Here is an 18,400-nt window from a genome sequence, read left to right as displayed (position 1 = left end):
CATAATACATTGTAGGTCTTCTTTCATTTTCGTGTCTTTCTCATGCTGTGGATAACAGCACTTACACATTAAATACCTTTATGTACTTACCCCTTCTGGATCTGAATGTTTATAAAATCAACCTTGACACATTGTAACATCACCAGCTTTGGCTGTTCCATATCTGTCCAACAATATTCACATTTGGGTTAGGTAATGGTGGTGGATGTGGGGTGTTCGATGGTCCTGTCGTCACTGGCCGTGACTCCAGCTACTTGGCGGGGAAGAAATTCGTGCTTTCGGGTGTACCACTACAGTTGTCACTTCTTAATGTTAGCACCTACAGTACGTACGTAAGTACGGATATATATGTGAGTACGTATATATGTGGACTGTATGGTGGATCTGTCCCTCTTCGGACAAGCGTTGGTTTTCCCAGAACCTGCGTTGCCTGTCCTGGGAATAGCAAATACCAATGAGTGCCAGTTCGTTGCCAGGTGTCGCTTCAGTAAACAATGCTGGTCATATACACACACACACACACACACACACACACAAATTTACCAGAGAATTAATTTAAAAACATACTGGTTTAACAGTTAGAGAAAACACCGGTACAAATATTATCTGCTGAAAAGAAAGTTTGGCATTTGATATCGGCTGTGTGGGAGAAACGTTTTGGTGCACAGCTCCTCCAAACTGATCGTGCCATGTTGCCTCAGTTACAAGTGACACTGTCGAGCGTTTATCACCCCGTATGGCGCTGTACACACTTCGTTAGCAGCAATACTGGTAAGATACTACGACGGTTTTCGTACTTAACTGATTTTTAGCCTACTTCCAGTAGCTTCATATATTTATTTATATATTTAATTTTACTACTCACGTTGAGTCTCAGTTGTGTTCAATGATTATACAACAATGACCCGTTCCGTTATCAGCGAAAATATCCAAACGCTCCCACTAACAAATTCAATCATATATATAATTATATTCACACACACACACACACACACACACACACACACACATATATATATACCAAATTGTCATGCTTTAATTATAAAGATTAAATTACAGCCAAACCCTTCGTAAGCCTATGTATTGTACGCTATTGCTTGATTTTGCGCTCAAAACAAGGATCGACCTTGTATTATTTTTGTTATTGCATGTAAACTGGTATTACTCAGAACACTGCAAGGCTGAATGTTGAGCCAATTTACAACCAGGCCATTTGTCAAGAAAGACGCATGTTCGTGAAAGTTTAATACCGTTTTCACAAGGACTACAGTAGACTGCAACTTTCTCATGGTCGCGAAAACTAAGGTATTCTATCCCTTCTTATACCAAACATTTTTTTTTTTTCCCTTCTGTTGAGTGTTGAAGAGGAGTCTGAGTACTGATGGTGGTACTATTAGCCCTCTCATGACGGGGACAACTCCTGTATTCTGCTCCGCCTAACGCCGTATTTTTTTAAATCGAGTCGGAGTGTATTAATACTGGCACCATTACTCCTTTCATGGTAAGGACAGATTTAGGATTATTCTAGCTAACCTCTTTATATTTAGATGAATGAGTCATAGGAGCCTCCTTGTCAACCTACGTATCCCGTACCAGTAAAAAACAGACACATGAAGTTTGCTGGCTAATGCACTCAAATGAATGCTATACTGAGATGGAAGTGAACATAACTGCAACATGTCTAGTTTAGAGGAAAACATTAACTAATTCACCGAGTACAGAGAATGAGGTTGTATCTTCTAACAAAAAGACATATTCTCGGTGGAACCGCAGGATTCGTTGCACTTTTTCCTGATTAATTATGCCTGTTAAACTTTGATATTCTCTTGTTCTCTTACAAATTAATAGTGACAAATTGCCTCAAACATACAAAAAAGAAAGAAAAAAAAAAGGCTCATTAACAAAAAATATTAAAAAAAAAAAGTAATATGGATAGTAAATCGCTGAGGAAATGGTGCTACGAAGTTTGTGCCACCCTTAATACCGCCTACAGATGATAAAGGTTCGTATTATACATGGCAGAATAGACATAGTAACATCACCTCCTAGGCGATTTATTCTTTGCATTTCACCTCGATACTCTCTTGTATATTTCCGATGCAAGCTATATCGATAATAAAGATATATAGCTAGAATGCAAGAGAACGTGTAATATACCAAATAAATCGCTAAAAAAAAGGGTGTTACGAAGCTTCCTATACCACATGAAGTATGATCCAAGTCCGAAGGTCCTCTGGCAGGATATTTATGGGGAAGGTGAAAACAAGCGGCCACCACACCACCATAATCTTACTTATTTAATGGGTCAGGTTTTTAGATTAGGTATAACGTCTTTCCTAAACACACACACACACACACACACACACACACACACTATATTGTGGCCAGAACCAATGCAACAAAATAACAACCAGAACCCTAACAAAACATCATTAACAACCACCACACTACTGCACTCATTAGCTGTATTATTTAACTTACTGCATCTTCTTGATCAAGACCCACATGTCCCTATTAACCATTCATTGAAGTGGGGGAGGTGAAAGAATATCATCAGTCAGCCATCCAGTGAGGTGCCAGCCCACAGGGCGCGACCAACAATGGCGTCACTGACACACTGTCCTTATCACTGATAATCTACTGTATATTATACTGATCCGATTTCTGTATGTTGGTTTGTTTGTTACCGTAAGACAGCAAAAACGGCACAACGTAACACAATTTTTGTTAGTGCAAGGTACCGTTAAAATGCTCAGTAACTTGAAGATTAAAAATTTCCAGTCCAATCGGGCTACCGGTTCCCGAGTTATGACTCATTTCTGGCCTTTTGATACCGAGCGAAGATCGCCGAAGGCAGCCTTTTAGCAAGTATACATAGAGAATGCTTCTCATGGTAACCGAGTGTTTCTTACTGTCTGAGATGGCACAGAATTAATTTAAAGGCAACACGTGAATAAATTTTAGTCATAATGGGCAGTGATATATGCACGCACCGTTTTTACCTGCGGCGATAGGCAGCAGGTCAATAAGCGGCCACCGTTCATCTTCTGCTTCTGGCAGATCTGTTAAAAGGAGGCCTTTGGAGACATAAACGTGGTCCCATATATCGAAATTTGGCATGGAGAATCCAAATCTGCCATCAGCTAACACCTGAGGTGGCGCCATCTAGCGACAACTTGAGTAAAAGTGCTTAATTTAAGCCTACTGAGACATACAAATGGTCCCATTATTGGTTACTTGGCATGGAGAATCCAAATTTGCTGACAGCGGACAGCTGTGATGGCGCCATCTAGCAGCAACGAGACAAAAGTGGTCCCATATAAACTAAGGTTAATTGACATGGAAAATCCAAATTTGCTATCAACTGACACTTGTGGTGACGCCATCTAGCAGCAACTTTAGTACGGCAAAAGCACTTTAAGGCACATCCAGAATCTGCGTAGTGGATCTCGCGCGTTAAAGCTAGTAACTTTTTACAGCAAACTGTTTGAAACAAGAGCAATGCCGCAGGTTCCAGAGCAATTCTACTCTTGTTCTGCTCACACTCCGTTTATTTCTTTGTACGAGCTTATCTGTCTATTCAGCTGTCTGTCCGTCTATCAATCCATCTACCTATCTAACCAACAAACTAATACTTCAGTGTCTAGTTATCTGATAATTAGTTTACCAATGACTTTCAATCTGTTGTATATACGTTTCCTCTCAGCAGAAAATATTAATGCTACCTGAATCTGACGCACGCTGAAGGTTACTGCTATCAGCTTAGCCATGAAGTATTGTCGTGTACATTACACATTTAAAATTTTTATGTTTGCTATTCATATCATTTTCATATACTTTTAATATATAGTTTCCATCAATGACATCCAAGATAAACCAGAGAGAGAGAGAGAGAGAGAGAGAGACGATGTCAGGGTAAAATGAGCGCTGCTGATGTCAGAGTTTCCAATATACTTAGCATCCATTGAAACGGGTGAGTTATGGGGTAAGAGGTGGGTTGAGTATTTACCGGTGTTGCATTAGGCACAAAGTATACGGTTGTGGAAAGATAGTTTCTTGACCTGATCGGACCAGGGCACTCAGTTTTAAGCTCTTTTCTCCATTTTTTTTTTTCCCCCGTTAATGAAAGTAAAATAAACTCTATAAGTGATAGGGCAATATATCCACCTGCGTGTTCGTACTGGATGCGTCACTGAAGAAACTCGTCACTTCCTCTCTTGGCTCGGATACGGCGCACCAACTTGCAGTCAAGGCCACGCGTTGTATAGTTCTGTACAGTACAAAGTCGCTTAAACTCATAATTGATTTACTCGTCACGGTCACGGATTAACCTTGTCATTTTTAATTCCTTCAATCCGATGACGTATTTTTTCATTTTATTGTTTGTTCACTTCATTAACCCTTTCACAACTTGGTTCTCCCCTAAGCCGTATGAAATTATCTGAGGGTGGCAAGAATAAAATAACAATTATCATCGGACTGAGGGATTTACTGTGAATAGTGCTTGAAACGGGTCGCGATGAAGATCCAAAGAAGTCTACTTTTTGGGAGCTTGACGTATGATTGCTGCTGCCTACTTCAGTTACTTGTGCGAGGAATGACCGTATCCTTCAGGTTAGCTCAGGTTTCTGTTTTTAAATAATCCTAACCTAATCTAGCTCGTATACGGAGCTGGTAGTGCATGACATGAGGATTAACTTGCAGATTAGGGCCATTCCTACCAAATTTAGTGGAATCGGGATGGAGAGGGAAAAGATCGCTCCCTTGACAGGTGAACACACACACACACACACACACTATATATATATATATATATATATATATATATATATATATATATATATATATATATACTGTATATATATATATATATATATATATATAACACATATATATATACATACATACAATATATATATATATATATATATATATAACACATACATATATACATACATACAATATATATATATATATATATATATATATATATATATATATATGTAGTGCTGCTCTCGGGTGTCTGCCCTTTCCTCTCCATCCTTCTTTCCTTCCATTCTCTTCTTTCTTTCGTTCATTCTTTCCCTGTCCTTCTGCCTACGGGTGACTACACTCCCTCTTCTATCTTTTTTTCCTTCATTCTTTCCACTTCCTTCAGCCTGTGGGTGACTCTACACTGAGTGACAAGCCAAATGGTTTCCTGTGCACCAGGAAACCATTTACTAAGCTGGGTGGTAACCATATAACCAAATTTTGGCGCCTGGTGGTTTAGTGGGTAATTATTGCGCTCCAATCGGATTGAGCCGGGGAAGGTTTGTATCCAAGGGATGGTTGAGATTGACTGCTCATGTAATGCCACTCAGGGATGAGTGAGGCTGGTCACTCTCATCTTAAATGTCGGGACCAACTGCCTAGCCCCGGGCTCCTACGCTCCTCAGGGGGCAATGTAGGATTGGATGAGGGATGGATGGATATATATACATACTGTACACATTTTACATGTGATTCTTACACAGGAATGTATATTTCGCCCCTTTCACCATACAGCGGCCATTCGGAACCTGCTTTCTCATAAATACTCGTATATTACAGATTTGCAAAGTTCAAAACATATTTATGCATCTTTATTTTCTCTTCAAGATCTTTCACCCAGTAGTTGCTCGGGTGAGGGTGACCCCTCACAACGAAAAATGCCATTGCATCACATTATACGGCTAAATAACACTGCACTTCGTTAGCATATAGCCTCTTTGCTTGTCCAATAATCATGGATTTTTGGAGGAGGGCTTCCCCCTTCTTGTAATGACAGTTTAGGCTTCGTGGCTGTGCGAAACCTTCTGGTGGAGTGCCAGTCTTGGGCATCTTTGCTTTTTTCTCTCTGGGAACCGGTTAGGAGATGGACGACAATATTCTGGCTGACATAAGAAACTTCGTATCACCTCTGCCTTAGCAATTTATTTTTCTTCTTACACTTTACTTTTTTTGTAAGTTATGCACCATATATCTGGTGTACAATATCGATTCAGTGAGTACTAGAAACATAAGAAAACATGTAATAAACAAAATAAATCGCTGAAAATGAGACGTTGGGAAATCGAAGTCAGGTAGAAATATGGCCCTTTCTGCCTGGCGATTGGTGTGAGGGTAGAGGGCTGGTAGAATTGGGGGGAGGGGGGAGGTGTCCTCCGCAAGCTTTAATAGATCTTTACCAAGTATGTTCATACCTAAAACTGAAATAAGAACCTGGAATGTAAATCTGACAGTTGTCTGTCGCAGTTTTGGGGGAAGATTAGGACGGTAAAAACTTAATGACCCTCGTATAGTTTAAAATGGATAGAATTCTGGCTGAAGGGACGAAAGCAGAGAGTTCTAATAAATGGTACTAAGTCGGACTGGGGATTAGTAACAAGTGGTGTACCACAGGGATCAGTACTTGGACCCTTAATATATATATATATGTAGTGTTAGGTGGTGGCGACCATCATCCACTCACTTGATGTAATACAGCCTTCTTCTTCCTTAGCCTTTATAATTCTTTTTCTGTGCCTGCCCTCCTCTCTTCCTATTTCTCCCATCTTTCCTGTCACTTCTTACTGCTTTCCTTTCCTTTACAGGTGGCTTTACATTGAGTGACAAGCCAAATGGTTTCCTGTAAGCCAAAAAACCATTTATAACGCTGGGTGGTAACCATATAACCAAACCATACTTGTTGCCTACGTGCCAACAGGTGGGTTGGTGGAGGATTAGTGCCCCTCCCCGTAAAACAAATAACAATGCCCCTCCTCGTAAAACAAATAACTCAAATTCAAATGGCCACCCCTTACGGGATTATGGAGTCTGGCAATATATATATATATATATATATATATATATATATATATATATATATATATATATATATATATATATACATATATATATATATATGATCTAGAGCATGTGGAGTTACATGGAGAAACTGACAAATGAGGATGTGAAGGAGCACAGTGGTGTGGATGTGGATGTGACAGAAAACGATACAGAATTACACTGAGGTGGTTTGGCCATGTGGAGAGGATGGAGAGTGAAAGACTAACGAGAAGAGTGTATGCGAGTGAGGTGGAGGAAGGGAGAGGGAGGGGGAGGCTGAGGATGAGATGGAGGGATGGAGTGGAGAGGTATATGACAGAGGGGAATGTGAGCTGGAAGCAGGGCAAAGAAATGGCGTTGGACAGCGACATGGAGGCGATTTGTTTGTTGCCGCCCTTTACGGGATTGAGGTGTCTGGCAATAGACTGATAGACAGACATATCATTAACTCAACTGACGACTGTCTTAACCTACAAAAGGACCTCAATATATTGTACAAATGGTGTGAAGACTGACAAATGAATTTAACATGGAAAAATGTAAAATACTTAATATAGGCATGACCATCGGAGATACCAAATAAATCTTAAACAAAAAAAAAATTAATAAGTCAGAACGCAAGAGAGATCTAGGAGTCAAGGTTAGTAAAGACCTCAAACCAAGGCAACAGTGTATTAATGAGAGAAATAAAGCAAATAGGGCCCTAGGACTTATTCTGCAAAGCGTGAGCAACTGGACATCTAAAGTAATACTGCAAATTATCTAGCATTAGTATGGCCACATTTTGACTATGCAGTGCAGTTTTGGTGTCCGTACTGTGATATGGATGTAAAATCATTAGAAAATGTTCAGAGAAGAATGACAAAAATGATACATGATGTTCGAAACCTATCATATAAAGACAGACTGAAATTTTCACTCACTAGAAAGGCGAAGAGTAAGGGGAGACTTAACTGAAGTGTTTAAGTGGATGAACGGAAAAAATAAGGGAGATATTAGCAAGGTTTTTAAAGTGAGCACACAGGATAGAACTAGAGGTAATGGATTCAAACGATAAATTCCGCATAAGTAAGGAAATAGGTAGAAATAGGTTTGGCAATAGAGTAGTGGATGAATGGCATAAGCTACCTAGTGATGTGGTTGCTGCCCATTCCACTGAGTTTCAAGCGTAGGCTAGATAAGCATATGAGAAATAAGGGCCGTTTAACCCCTAAGCACCGGGTGACGGTTGTATCCAACACAAAATTGGTGGATGGGCGGTTATAACCACAAGTGTTTTCATGCCACAGTTTGAAGTGGCCGCCACTTGTTCACGTCACCAAAGGGTGAGGATAGCCTCCCAGCACCCGAGGCAAGCCAAGCACACCTCAGCCATCTCTGTGCCTCTGCCAGGTGTAGGACGATGTTTTTTTACGTCTCCCCCCTTACGTGGACCCTTGCATCCTCTGTCCCTGCCAAGCCTCTTTCCAAGAATACTAGAAAAGAGCTCAGTGATATTGCCATAAGGCATGCCTTGGGTGCAGTAGTGTCTAGTTTATCTAGCAGTGGTGTAAGTTATCATGTTGAGAGAAAAGCCACAGCCAGCGCCGTGGGCAGATGCACGAATGCCTTCTCTCGTGCCGAAAACTAGTTCTCTTCCTCACGTCATTACTCATCAACACAAGGACCTACAGACCTGGGGATACTTTCATTCGCAAGAGGAAGAGTTGATGAGTAAAATGGTTGTTAATTTGTTTCCCTAAAGACTATACTTTCCGAGATATTAAGGTATGAAAACAAGCAATTTTCAGCAGCTTCTGAGAAAATGTCCAAAGTGAGGCGTGTGTGTGTGTGGGGGGGGGGGTAATAATAATAATAACCGGTATTAATTCATTCTTTTTCCCCTTCAGGTAACACAATGATACCGGTAGTCTCTTTTCTCTTTTCGCACTTTTCTGTAAAATGTCCACTCCAAGTCTTATATAATGCGTGGTGTTCCTTGAATTTTTTTGCCGGCTTTAGCTGGCAGGTTTGGTGAGTGGGAGAGCCTTCTTCTTTGCTATCCTTGTCTTATTCTAGTAGTTTAGTTACTCGTAGCAGCTGCCAAGCCTGGGCCAACTGGTATACTGCAGCTATCCTCTCATGTTCTAGATAGTCCCTCTCTCTCCATCCTCTTCACATGGCCAAACCACCTCAGTGTATTTCTCTGAACACGTTCTATCACACCACAATGCTCCTTCACTTCCTTTTGTCACTCTATATGAACACGATTCCACAAAGCCTAAGTTCATGTCTGTCTTTCTGTGTGTGATCCAGACTTTGTGTGGAGCTTCACACAAAAAAATAAGATACCAACACACTCCATGGAGTTGTTAAGGACCCTTTGGGGAGCACTTAAAAAAAAAAAAAAAAAAAAAATCCCGGTTTGCCTTCTAGCTGTGTTGAAAATTAAAAAATGGCAATCCTCTATAGGCAGATGACAGGAAATTATAACTCCTAATAGTAGTGATCCACACCCCCTGGAACTGAAGCAAGTGCCATAGTGAAGGCAAACAATATATATTCCATTTGGGGGGCATTTTTAATGGTTTGATGAAGTCAAATAATGAAGATTAATTATGCCTATACAATGAATTGTATATTTACCACATAATGTTTACCTTCTAAGGTAGAAGACTGCCAAGATGAATGTGGAAGAGGAGCTTAAAAAGTTTTTGGCCTACCTGAAGAGAAAGAAACTCCAGCAGAACAGTGAAAACGCCAAGGATCCTAAAGACGAAGGTGAGGAAAACTTACTTTGTTCCACATTAGCACTCATGAGCATTTACTGGGTACATCATTTTCTCCTCTTTTGCAGTAGTGCCAACCATCCTTGTGTACATAGCCTAAGTACCGTGAGATGGCCGGACTAAGTGAAAGGGATGGAGAATGAGAGACTGATTAGGAGAGGGCAGGTGAAGTGCAGCAGGAGATAGAGAAGAGAGACTGAGGATGGGGGAATGGAAACACTACTCACTCCATCTGTGACTCATGGATGACTCTTGGTACCCCCTATTAGCACAGTCCAGAATAGTAAAGAACTCACATTTTCTCATGCAGTAAAGCACATGCCACATCCTAGGAGAGAATTCACATTTTCTCATACAATAATACAAAAACGGTAATGACAAGACCTATTTCCTACCTTTAGAAGAAAAAAAAAATATGTTGAAATCTCCGGAATATGCCTCACATCTCCGATAGAAATACTAGTCCAAACTACTAGGAATTTTCCCACATTTCTATACACAAAAACACCACGACAGTTTCACTGGAACTATATATATATATATATATATATATATATATATATATACATTGTTGAGAAACGGGATTTGCTGGTTAGGTAGTACTGGAGGGTTCCTGGTGGTTCTCGCCGTTTCTATTACGAGTCAGAGTGACCATGTAGTCTGCTGTTGTGAACGGAGTTATTTTCTAAAGTTATAAATTAATTTTTTTCTCTCTCTTTTCTTTTTAATGTTTTATATTGTTGTTTGTTAAATTATTATTATAGTTTTTAGTTTGTATGCTAAATAATTTTCAGTGCTACGAATTAAGAAAACTGGGATATTTTGGATGTCTCCAATTTAGGAACTGTTGCTGCTACAAGTACGTGGTAGATCATTCAAGTATCTAGGAAGCTTATATAAGGATGGGGGAGAGAATAGAGGAGTTGCAGTTTAGTCTGACTTGTGGCCTTGTGAGGAGTGTGTAGCTCCAGTACTTGTGATATCTCTGAAGTTTAGTTGGCGAGTATATCGTGTAATTACTGGGTAAATAAAGACAATGAACGTGAGAAGCCCTTGTTTGTTTACAATGCCTGAGCTGATCCTGTGTACTGTACACTGAAAGGCAGACTCCAAGAAGAACGATTCACTGTGTGACATCCTTCCTATACAGAACTACTGCTATTGCAGCCTGTGGCAGTGTGGGCCATGAATGTAACAAGTGGTGTCAGGAGTTGAGACAGAAAATGATGCAGTGAATCAAACCTTCAACATGGAGCCGGAAGGTGTACAGGCGAGAAGCCAGGCTAGGCAGGACGAGGTGTCTCTGGCTGCAATCATGAAGTTTTTGCAAGCACAGAGTGAACAACTACGGGCACAAACTGAAGGGCAGAAAGAACTCAGTGAACAACTACCAGCACAAAGTGAATAACTACAAGAACAAAGTGAAGGACTGAAAGACCTCAAGAACGAACTCAGGGAACAACTACAGGCACAAAGTGAAGAACGGAAAGAACAATACAAACGACTTCAAAAGGCGTTACAGGAGGAGTTACAACTGAGGATGCAAGGACAGCTAGATATTTTCAGGGGGGAAATGAAGGAAGAACAGCAACAGATGAAGGAGGAAGTATACACAGAGCTACAGCAGCAGAAGTATGAGGTAAGCAATAACGAGATAGAGCGCAGACAGCATGTAGACAACTAGTTGAAGATTTGTGGGGGAATTGTGATTGGGTGCAGACAGCATGTAGGCAACCAGTTAAAGATAATTAGTGAGAGAATGGAAGCTGTTGAGGAATCTTGCAATGCTGGGCCTCAGGTTAGTGTACAGAGAGCATAAAAATAAAAAGGGACACTGTATTGTGAAACTTGACGAATCCCAAGCATCTAAAGGTAGCTTTACAAGGTTGAGTAATCAGAATGTAGGAGTTTTGAGCCCTAGACGTAATTATGATGTCCCAGTTTTTAGGCCCCAAACCAGTGAAATGCATGGCTATAATGGAAGTCCAATTAAAAAGAAACCTCATGAATCTGATGGTAAAGTATCTTGGGAGGCTTACCGTGTGCAGTTTGAGTTACTTACTGATCAGAATGGTTGGGATGATAGGCAGAGGGACGCCGTAAGGGTGCCACAGTGGAGATTCTGGGCCAGATGTCAGTGGAGGAGAGGAACAGTTATCAGTCTTTAGTAGAAGTACTGGAGCACAGATACAGGACCATGTACCAGACTGAGGTTTGCAGAGGAAGACTGTGGACCAGTGCACAGGCTCAAGGCGAATCCCTCCAGCAGCTTGCTGATGACCTGGAGAGTATGGCACACAAGGCGTACCCTGGAGCAGCACCTAACCTGTTGGCTATTCTTCTAATGGACCAGTTCATTGATGTTGTTGATAGTGCAGAGTTGAAAATGCAAGTGACGCAGGCACAACCAAGATGCATGCAAGAAACACAAGCCAGGGCTCTGGAATTTGAGTCCTATGCCAGGTCTAGTATGTGCAGTTTGCAGGAAAGTCGTAGTGCAGGATTCAAGGCAAGAAAGGGGCAAGTACGTGAAGCAGACAAATTTGATGGAGGTTGCTGGTATTATGAAAAGCCAGGACATAGGAAAGAGGACTGCTGCAGGTAGAAGAGGGAACATAAGATTGGAGGAGGTTGCTGGTTCTGTGAAAAGCCAGGACACAAGGAGGAGGATTGTTACAAATGGATGAAATAGAAAGACCAGAACAGTGCAAGGAATTCTACGATGGCAACAAAAAGGTGTTGGACATATGGTGAGGCAGGACACTTCAGTTATGAATGTCCAAAGGAGAAGGACGATAAGAAGAGGGCTACAGAAGACAAGAAATATGCGGGTAAATTAATACAGGCTGGTCACAAGGGGCAACAACCAGCCGGTTTTTCCCAATAAGCCCCACCACTGAGGGAACGCAAGAGACTTTCAACTGATAGTGTGTGAGTAGACGGAAGAATAGGCGGCAAGTGGTGTAGTAGGAATGGAAATCTTAGCAAGAAATGCCGCCGTACTGCAGTGACAGGGCCAGTGTCAACTGAAGAAGACCTGAAGATAATGCAGGTGGAGGATGCAGATTTACAACCAGTGCTAGAGTGGCTGCAGCAGAATACAGTGTGGCCATCTTCAGAAGAGGTGTCCAGATTCAGACCTGTGACTAAGAGCTACTGGAGTCAGTGGGACCTTCTTCGTTTGAACAACGAACTACTGAAGTGTCAGTGGGAGACAACCGATGGCCTCAGCAAGTATTGGTAACTGGTGTTTCTGAAGAAAATGACTGAGGTTTTAGAAGTCTCACAACCAATTCACTAGTGGGCACCTGGGAGTGAAGAAAACTCTAAGTCAGCTGCAACAGAGGTTCTGCTGGTCTGGCATGCGTCAGGACATTGAAAAGTGGTGTTCCAAGTAGGTGCACCAATGGAAAGTTGCAGTGGACATTGCTGGACCTCTGCCACTCACTGAAAGAATATATATATATATATATATATATATATATATATATATATATATATATATAATATGTATATATATATATATATATATATATATATATATATATATATATATATATATATATATATATATATATATATATATATATATATATATATATATATATATATATATATATATATATATATATATATATATATATATTTATATATATATAATATATATATATTTATATATATATAATATATATATATTTATATATATAATATATATTTATATATATAATATATATATATATAATATATATATATATAATATATATATATTTATATATATATATATATATATATATATATATATATATATATATATATATCCATCATCCAATCCTACGTTGCCCCATGAGGAGCGTAGGAGCCCGGAGCTAGGCAGTTGGTCCTGACATTTAAGATGAGAGTGACCAACCTCATTCATTCCTGAGTGGCACTGCGTGAGCAATAAACCCCAACCACCCCTTGGATATAAACCTGCACCGGCTCAATCCGATTGGAGCGCAATAATTACCCACAAAACTACCAGGCACCAAAATTTGGTTATATGGTTACCACTCAGCGTAGTAAATGGTTTTCTGGTGTACAGGAAACCATTTGGATTGTCACAGTGTAGAGTCACCAATAGGCAGAAGGAAGAGGAAAGAATGACAGAAGAGGGAGTGTAAAATCACCCGTAGGCAGAAGGACGAGGAAAGAATGAAGGAAAGAAAGATAGAAGATGGAAAGAAAGAAGGATGGAGGAGAGGACAGGGCAGACACCCAAGAGCAGCACTACATTGAGTGAGTGGATGGTGAGCGCCCCCACCTACCACAAATTATATATATATATATATATATATATATATATATATATATATATATATATATATATATATATATATATATATATATATATATATATATGTGTGTGTGTGTGTGTGTGTGTGTGTTGCCATGGACTACTTCACAAAGTGGCCAGAAGCCTATGCTATCCCGGACCAAGAGGCCGCAACTGTTGCTCAGCTGTTGGTTGATTTGTTCTTCTGTAATTTTGGGATGCCACAAGAGCTACATTCAAACCAGGATAGAAACTTTGAGTCTGCTGTTCTGTGAGTGCTGCAAGTTACTGGGAATCAAGAAAACCAGGACGACCCCACTAATGCCACAGCCAGATGGGATGGTGGAGAAATTCACCTGGACCCTGGGACAAGAACTGGCCATATAACACGTAGAGGGACAGATGGAACGGGACCAGAAATTATCTGCATTGTTGATGGCATATCGATATGCATCCCACGAGTCTACCAGATATACCCCTGCAAAACTCATGCTGGGCAACGAGTTACGATTACCAGTAGATCTGTTAGTAGGAAGGCCACCTGGTGAAGAGCTACCTACCGACGCTTCCAGCTATGCGACGCATCTTCAGGAAAGACTGGCTGAGGACATATCAAACAGAAACACCTCGTCCACTATGCGAGGTGGTGTAATGCTTTCCGCATCTGGTAACACTTTCGCTCGGTAGCTAGGACGAACCGAACGCGGTGATCACTGTCACTGTGCGCAGTTATTGGTGGTTATACAATATATATGCATTGTCCTGCCAGAAAATATACTGATAATAGCATGTCATGATTATGGTAAGTGCTTTTTTTATAATTATGTCACATAATACACCCTCTACATAATGGCAGTTATTGTGAATGATACGGATTTCATGAGTGGTTTAGTTTCAAGTCATGAACCATGCAACAGTTAATTCGCCATATATCATAATCATCAGCTTCCCCACAACCATCAATGAACTGAACATTATCATGACTCCCAACCTCCCTATCGTGAACCTGACATTGGTAGACCTCTGAAATCGAACCAAGTTCATTGCATACAGGATGTGGTGCCACAGGAGGCGACAGGGTGGGGATGGGGGACCTGGGAGACAGGAGGAGGGAGGTGGATGAGGAAGGGGGCAATAATGGTCAAACTGGGGGCTAGAGGAAAGGGGTTATGGGGTAGGGGAGAGTGGACTTTAGTAGACCAAGGAGCTACAGTGGGAGGGAAGGATTACTAGGTGATGACTAGGCAAAATCATTGCTTCATGGAGAATATGGAATTTTACAGTCAGATCATGAAACACTCTGTTGACGTTGCCACGTGTAACAGTTCAAGACACACTCTCTATTGGGTGACTCAGTACTCCTGTATTATGAGTAAGGTAGCTATTTGTTAACCTCGGTTGATGGCAGCCAACCTATCAGCTGTTCTTACCTAATTGTATCTTTACAGGAATGAGTCAAGCTCGTACTGTCCCGTGTCTTAAACCATATTTATCGTACATATCCTTAAATTTGTGAATTGTTTTGGCACACACTATTTCATTCGGTGGTGCATTCCATTGATCAATTGCTCTGTTTGGGAAACTGAATTTCCTTACGTCTTTATCACTTCTCCTTGTGCAGTTTTTTGCAGTGTCCTTTTGCTGATGCTTCTCCATATGTTAAGTAATCATTTATGTCTATTTTCTCCTTCCCTGATATGCACTTATATAGCATTATCATGTCACCTCTTTTCCTTCTCTCCTGTAGTGTTGGTAGATTCAGTTTATTTACTCTTTCTTCGTAGCTTAGGTCTCTTAAGCTTGGTATCCATCTTGTAGCGGCCCTTTGAACTTTTTCAATCTTGTCTATGTGCTTTTTGAGATGAGGACTCCAGACTACTGATGCATATTCCAGGGTTGGTCTAATGAATGATGTTATTATCCTTCTTAGCATGTCTTCATTTATGTACGTGAATGCTATTCTCATATTTGCAAGCAGTGTATACATGTTCCGTACCTTCTCGCTGATGTGGTCAGCCAGAGATAGTCTGTTATTGATAATCACACCTAGGTCTTTCTCTCTTTCTGATGTGTATAGGGTTTTATTTCTTAACTTATAATCCCAATCAGGTCTTTTTCCACTTTTACCAAACTTGATTACATGACACTTGTCCACATTGAATTCCATTTGCCAAGTACTACTCCATTCATGAAGTTTATTTAATTCTTCTTATAGCTCTTTACAAGAGTCTATGTTAGTAATTCTCCTTTGTATTTTTGCATCATCTGCAAACATATTCAGATAGCTCTCATTTCCAGTGTTACTGTTTATATCATTTATATACACTAAAAACATGATTGGTGCCAGCACTGAACCCTGTGGTACTCCACTAGTCACTTCTTTCCATGATGAGTAGTTTCCTCTTAGTACTGTTTTCATTTCTCTTTTTATGAGAAAGTCTTGCATCCAACAAAACAGTTTGCCTCGAATTCCTCCTTGATGGTACAGTTTCCATAAAAGTCTTTGGTGTGGTACTGTGTCAAAAGCTTTCTTGAAATCTAAATAGATACTGTCCACCCATCCTTCCCTTTCCTGTATTGTGTTTGTTACTCTGTCATAGTAGCTCAACAGATTAGTAACACATGATTTTCCTTTTCTGAAACCAAACTGTCTTTCTGTTATCATACTGTGTTCTTCTAGATGATTTACCCAAGCTTTTCTTATAAGCTTTTCTAATACCTTGCTTACAACACTGGTCAGTGATACTGGTCGGTAGTTGAGTGGATTTTGTCTATTTCCTTTCTTGAATAAGGGGACAATATTTGCTTTTTTCCAAATATCAGGTAGATTACCTTAACTCAAAGATTTCTTGAAAATTAAAAATAATGGTTTACTTAACTCCTTTGCACATTCTCGTAGTACCCAACATGAAATTTCATCAGGACCACTTGCTTTTCCTCTGTCTAATCTATTTAACTCCTCCTGTATTACTTTTTCTGCTATTTGTATATCTGGTAGTATGTATGGACATGCATGTTCCACATAGTCCCTCTCAAAATTTTTTTCTTCTGTAAAAACTAACTAGAAATTCTTATTTAGTGCTTCACAAATATCTTTCTCTTGTGTATAAGTGATTCCCTCGTCCGTAATGAATTGTATTATATCTTTTACTTTGGTTTTGCTTCTGATATAGCTGTAAAACAGTTTTGGTTGATCACTACTTTTATTTATTATATCCTCCTCAAACTGTTTTTGGGCTTCCCTCCTTATTCTTGTATAATCGTTTCTTGCCTGTTTGTAATTATTATACGCCCTTTCACTATTATGTCTTCTGTATCTATTCCACAACAAATCTCTTCTTTCTTTTTATTTTTTACATTCTGTATTGAACCATTTCTGTATTTTCTTATCTGCCTCTTTGTGCTGTGGGATGTACTTCTGGACTCCTATTTCATAAAATTCACAGAATTTTTTATATACAGCATTTAAATCTTGTCCTCTAAGCTCATTTTCCCAATCAACTTCTAAGAAATACTTCTTTAGGTCTTGATAATTTCCCTTTTTATAGTTTAGGCTCTTTTTGTAACTGTCATTGCTGTTTACTATGTCATATGCTATCCTGAAGTTATAATTTAGTACTGCATGATCGCTTTTGCCGAGTGGAGGGTGATATATTAAAATTATCAGTATCATTTTCTTGCCTAGTAAATATTAGATCTAGCACTGAAGGTACATCAAGTCCTCTTTTTCTGGTGGTTTCCCTCACATGTTGCGTTAGGAAGAACTCTTGTATGAGATCCAGGAGCTTTTGGTCCCAGCAGCTTTCTTGGCTAATTATATCTAGAGTATTCCAATTTATATTTGTATTGAAATCCCCAGTTAGTATAATTCTTTCTGATTTCTCTTCCATTTTATGTAGTAATGATCTTAAACTCTGAATTGTACTCTCTGCCAGGTCCTCATATTCATCTCTTTCCCATGTGTTTGATCTGGGTGGCATGTACAAATTGGCTACAATTACTTTACCTTCATATGTGTTGATCTCTACTGCAATCAGTTCTACTTGTGATGGTATATCTAGTTTTATTTCATTGACTTTTAGAATTTTCTTAGTTAATATTATAATTCCTCCTCCTCTTTTTAAATTTCTGTCTCTTCTCCATATATTGTATTCCTCTAAGTTTAGTATGTCATTGGATATCCTTGGTGTTAATTTTGTTTCAGTTAGGCATATTATTTGTGGTTCATTTTCTCTGACATAATCATTTATCTCTAGTAATTTAGATACCATTCCATCCACATTTGAGTACATCAACTTTATCATCTTGTTTATATACTTGTCATGACATGGTTCTACTACCTTCCTCCTTTTTATTCCATCCTGTTTGTGTACCACTTTCGTACCTGCAATCCTATTACTTTGTAAAAAAATTTCTTCTTCTCCTCTTCTGATCTTCCCTCATTTTTTGTTTTTGCTTCCTCCCGTTTCTC

At 39.6% G+C, this 18,400-nt stretch overlaps 1 protein-coding gene across 3 annotated transcripts in view; it reads left to right on the top strand.

The window, feature by feature from the left end:
• The first annotated feature begins 559 nt into the window (after window positions 1-559).
• The window catches only part of LOC145411688 (uncharacterized), a 171,749-nt gene continuing 153,908 nt past the window's right edge, over window positions 560-18,400 (top strand). For 2 of the 3 annotated variants that reach the window (XM_080281697.1, XM_080281699.1), the window contains exons 1-2: window positions 560-771; window positions 9,497-9,609. In XM_080281697.1, coding sequence (XP_080137823.1) covers window positions 9,513-9,609 — 97 coding nt within the window. In that variant the 5' untranslated portion in view covers window positions 560-771; window positions 9,497-9,512. The remainder of the gene's footprint in view (window positions 772-9,496; window positions 9,610-18,400) is intronic. The other variant, XM_080281698.1, reaches the window with a different exon arrangement.

Source organism: Coenobita brevimanus, chromosome 90 (assembly GCF_032717465.1).
Source record: "Coenobita brevimanus isolate Jiangsu-jjx chromosome 90, ASM3271746v2, whole genome shotgun sequence".
NCBI lineage: Eukaryota > Metazoa > Arthropoda > Malacostraca > Decapoda > Coenobitidae > Coenobita > Coenobita brevimanus.
The sequence above is the reverse complement of the archived record's forward strand: the minus strand, read 5'-3'. Positions and strand labels throughout refer to the sequence as shown.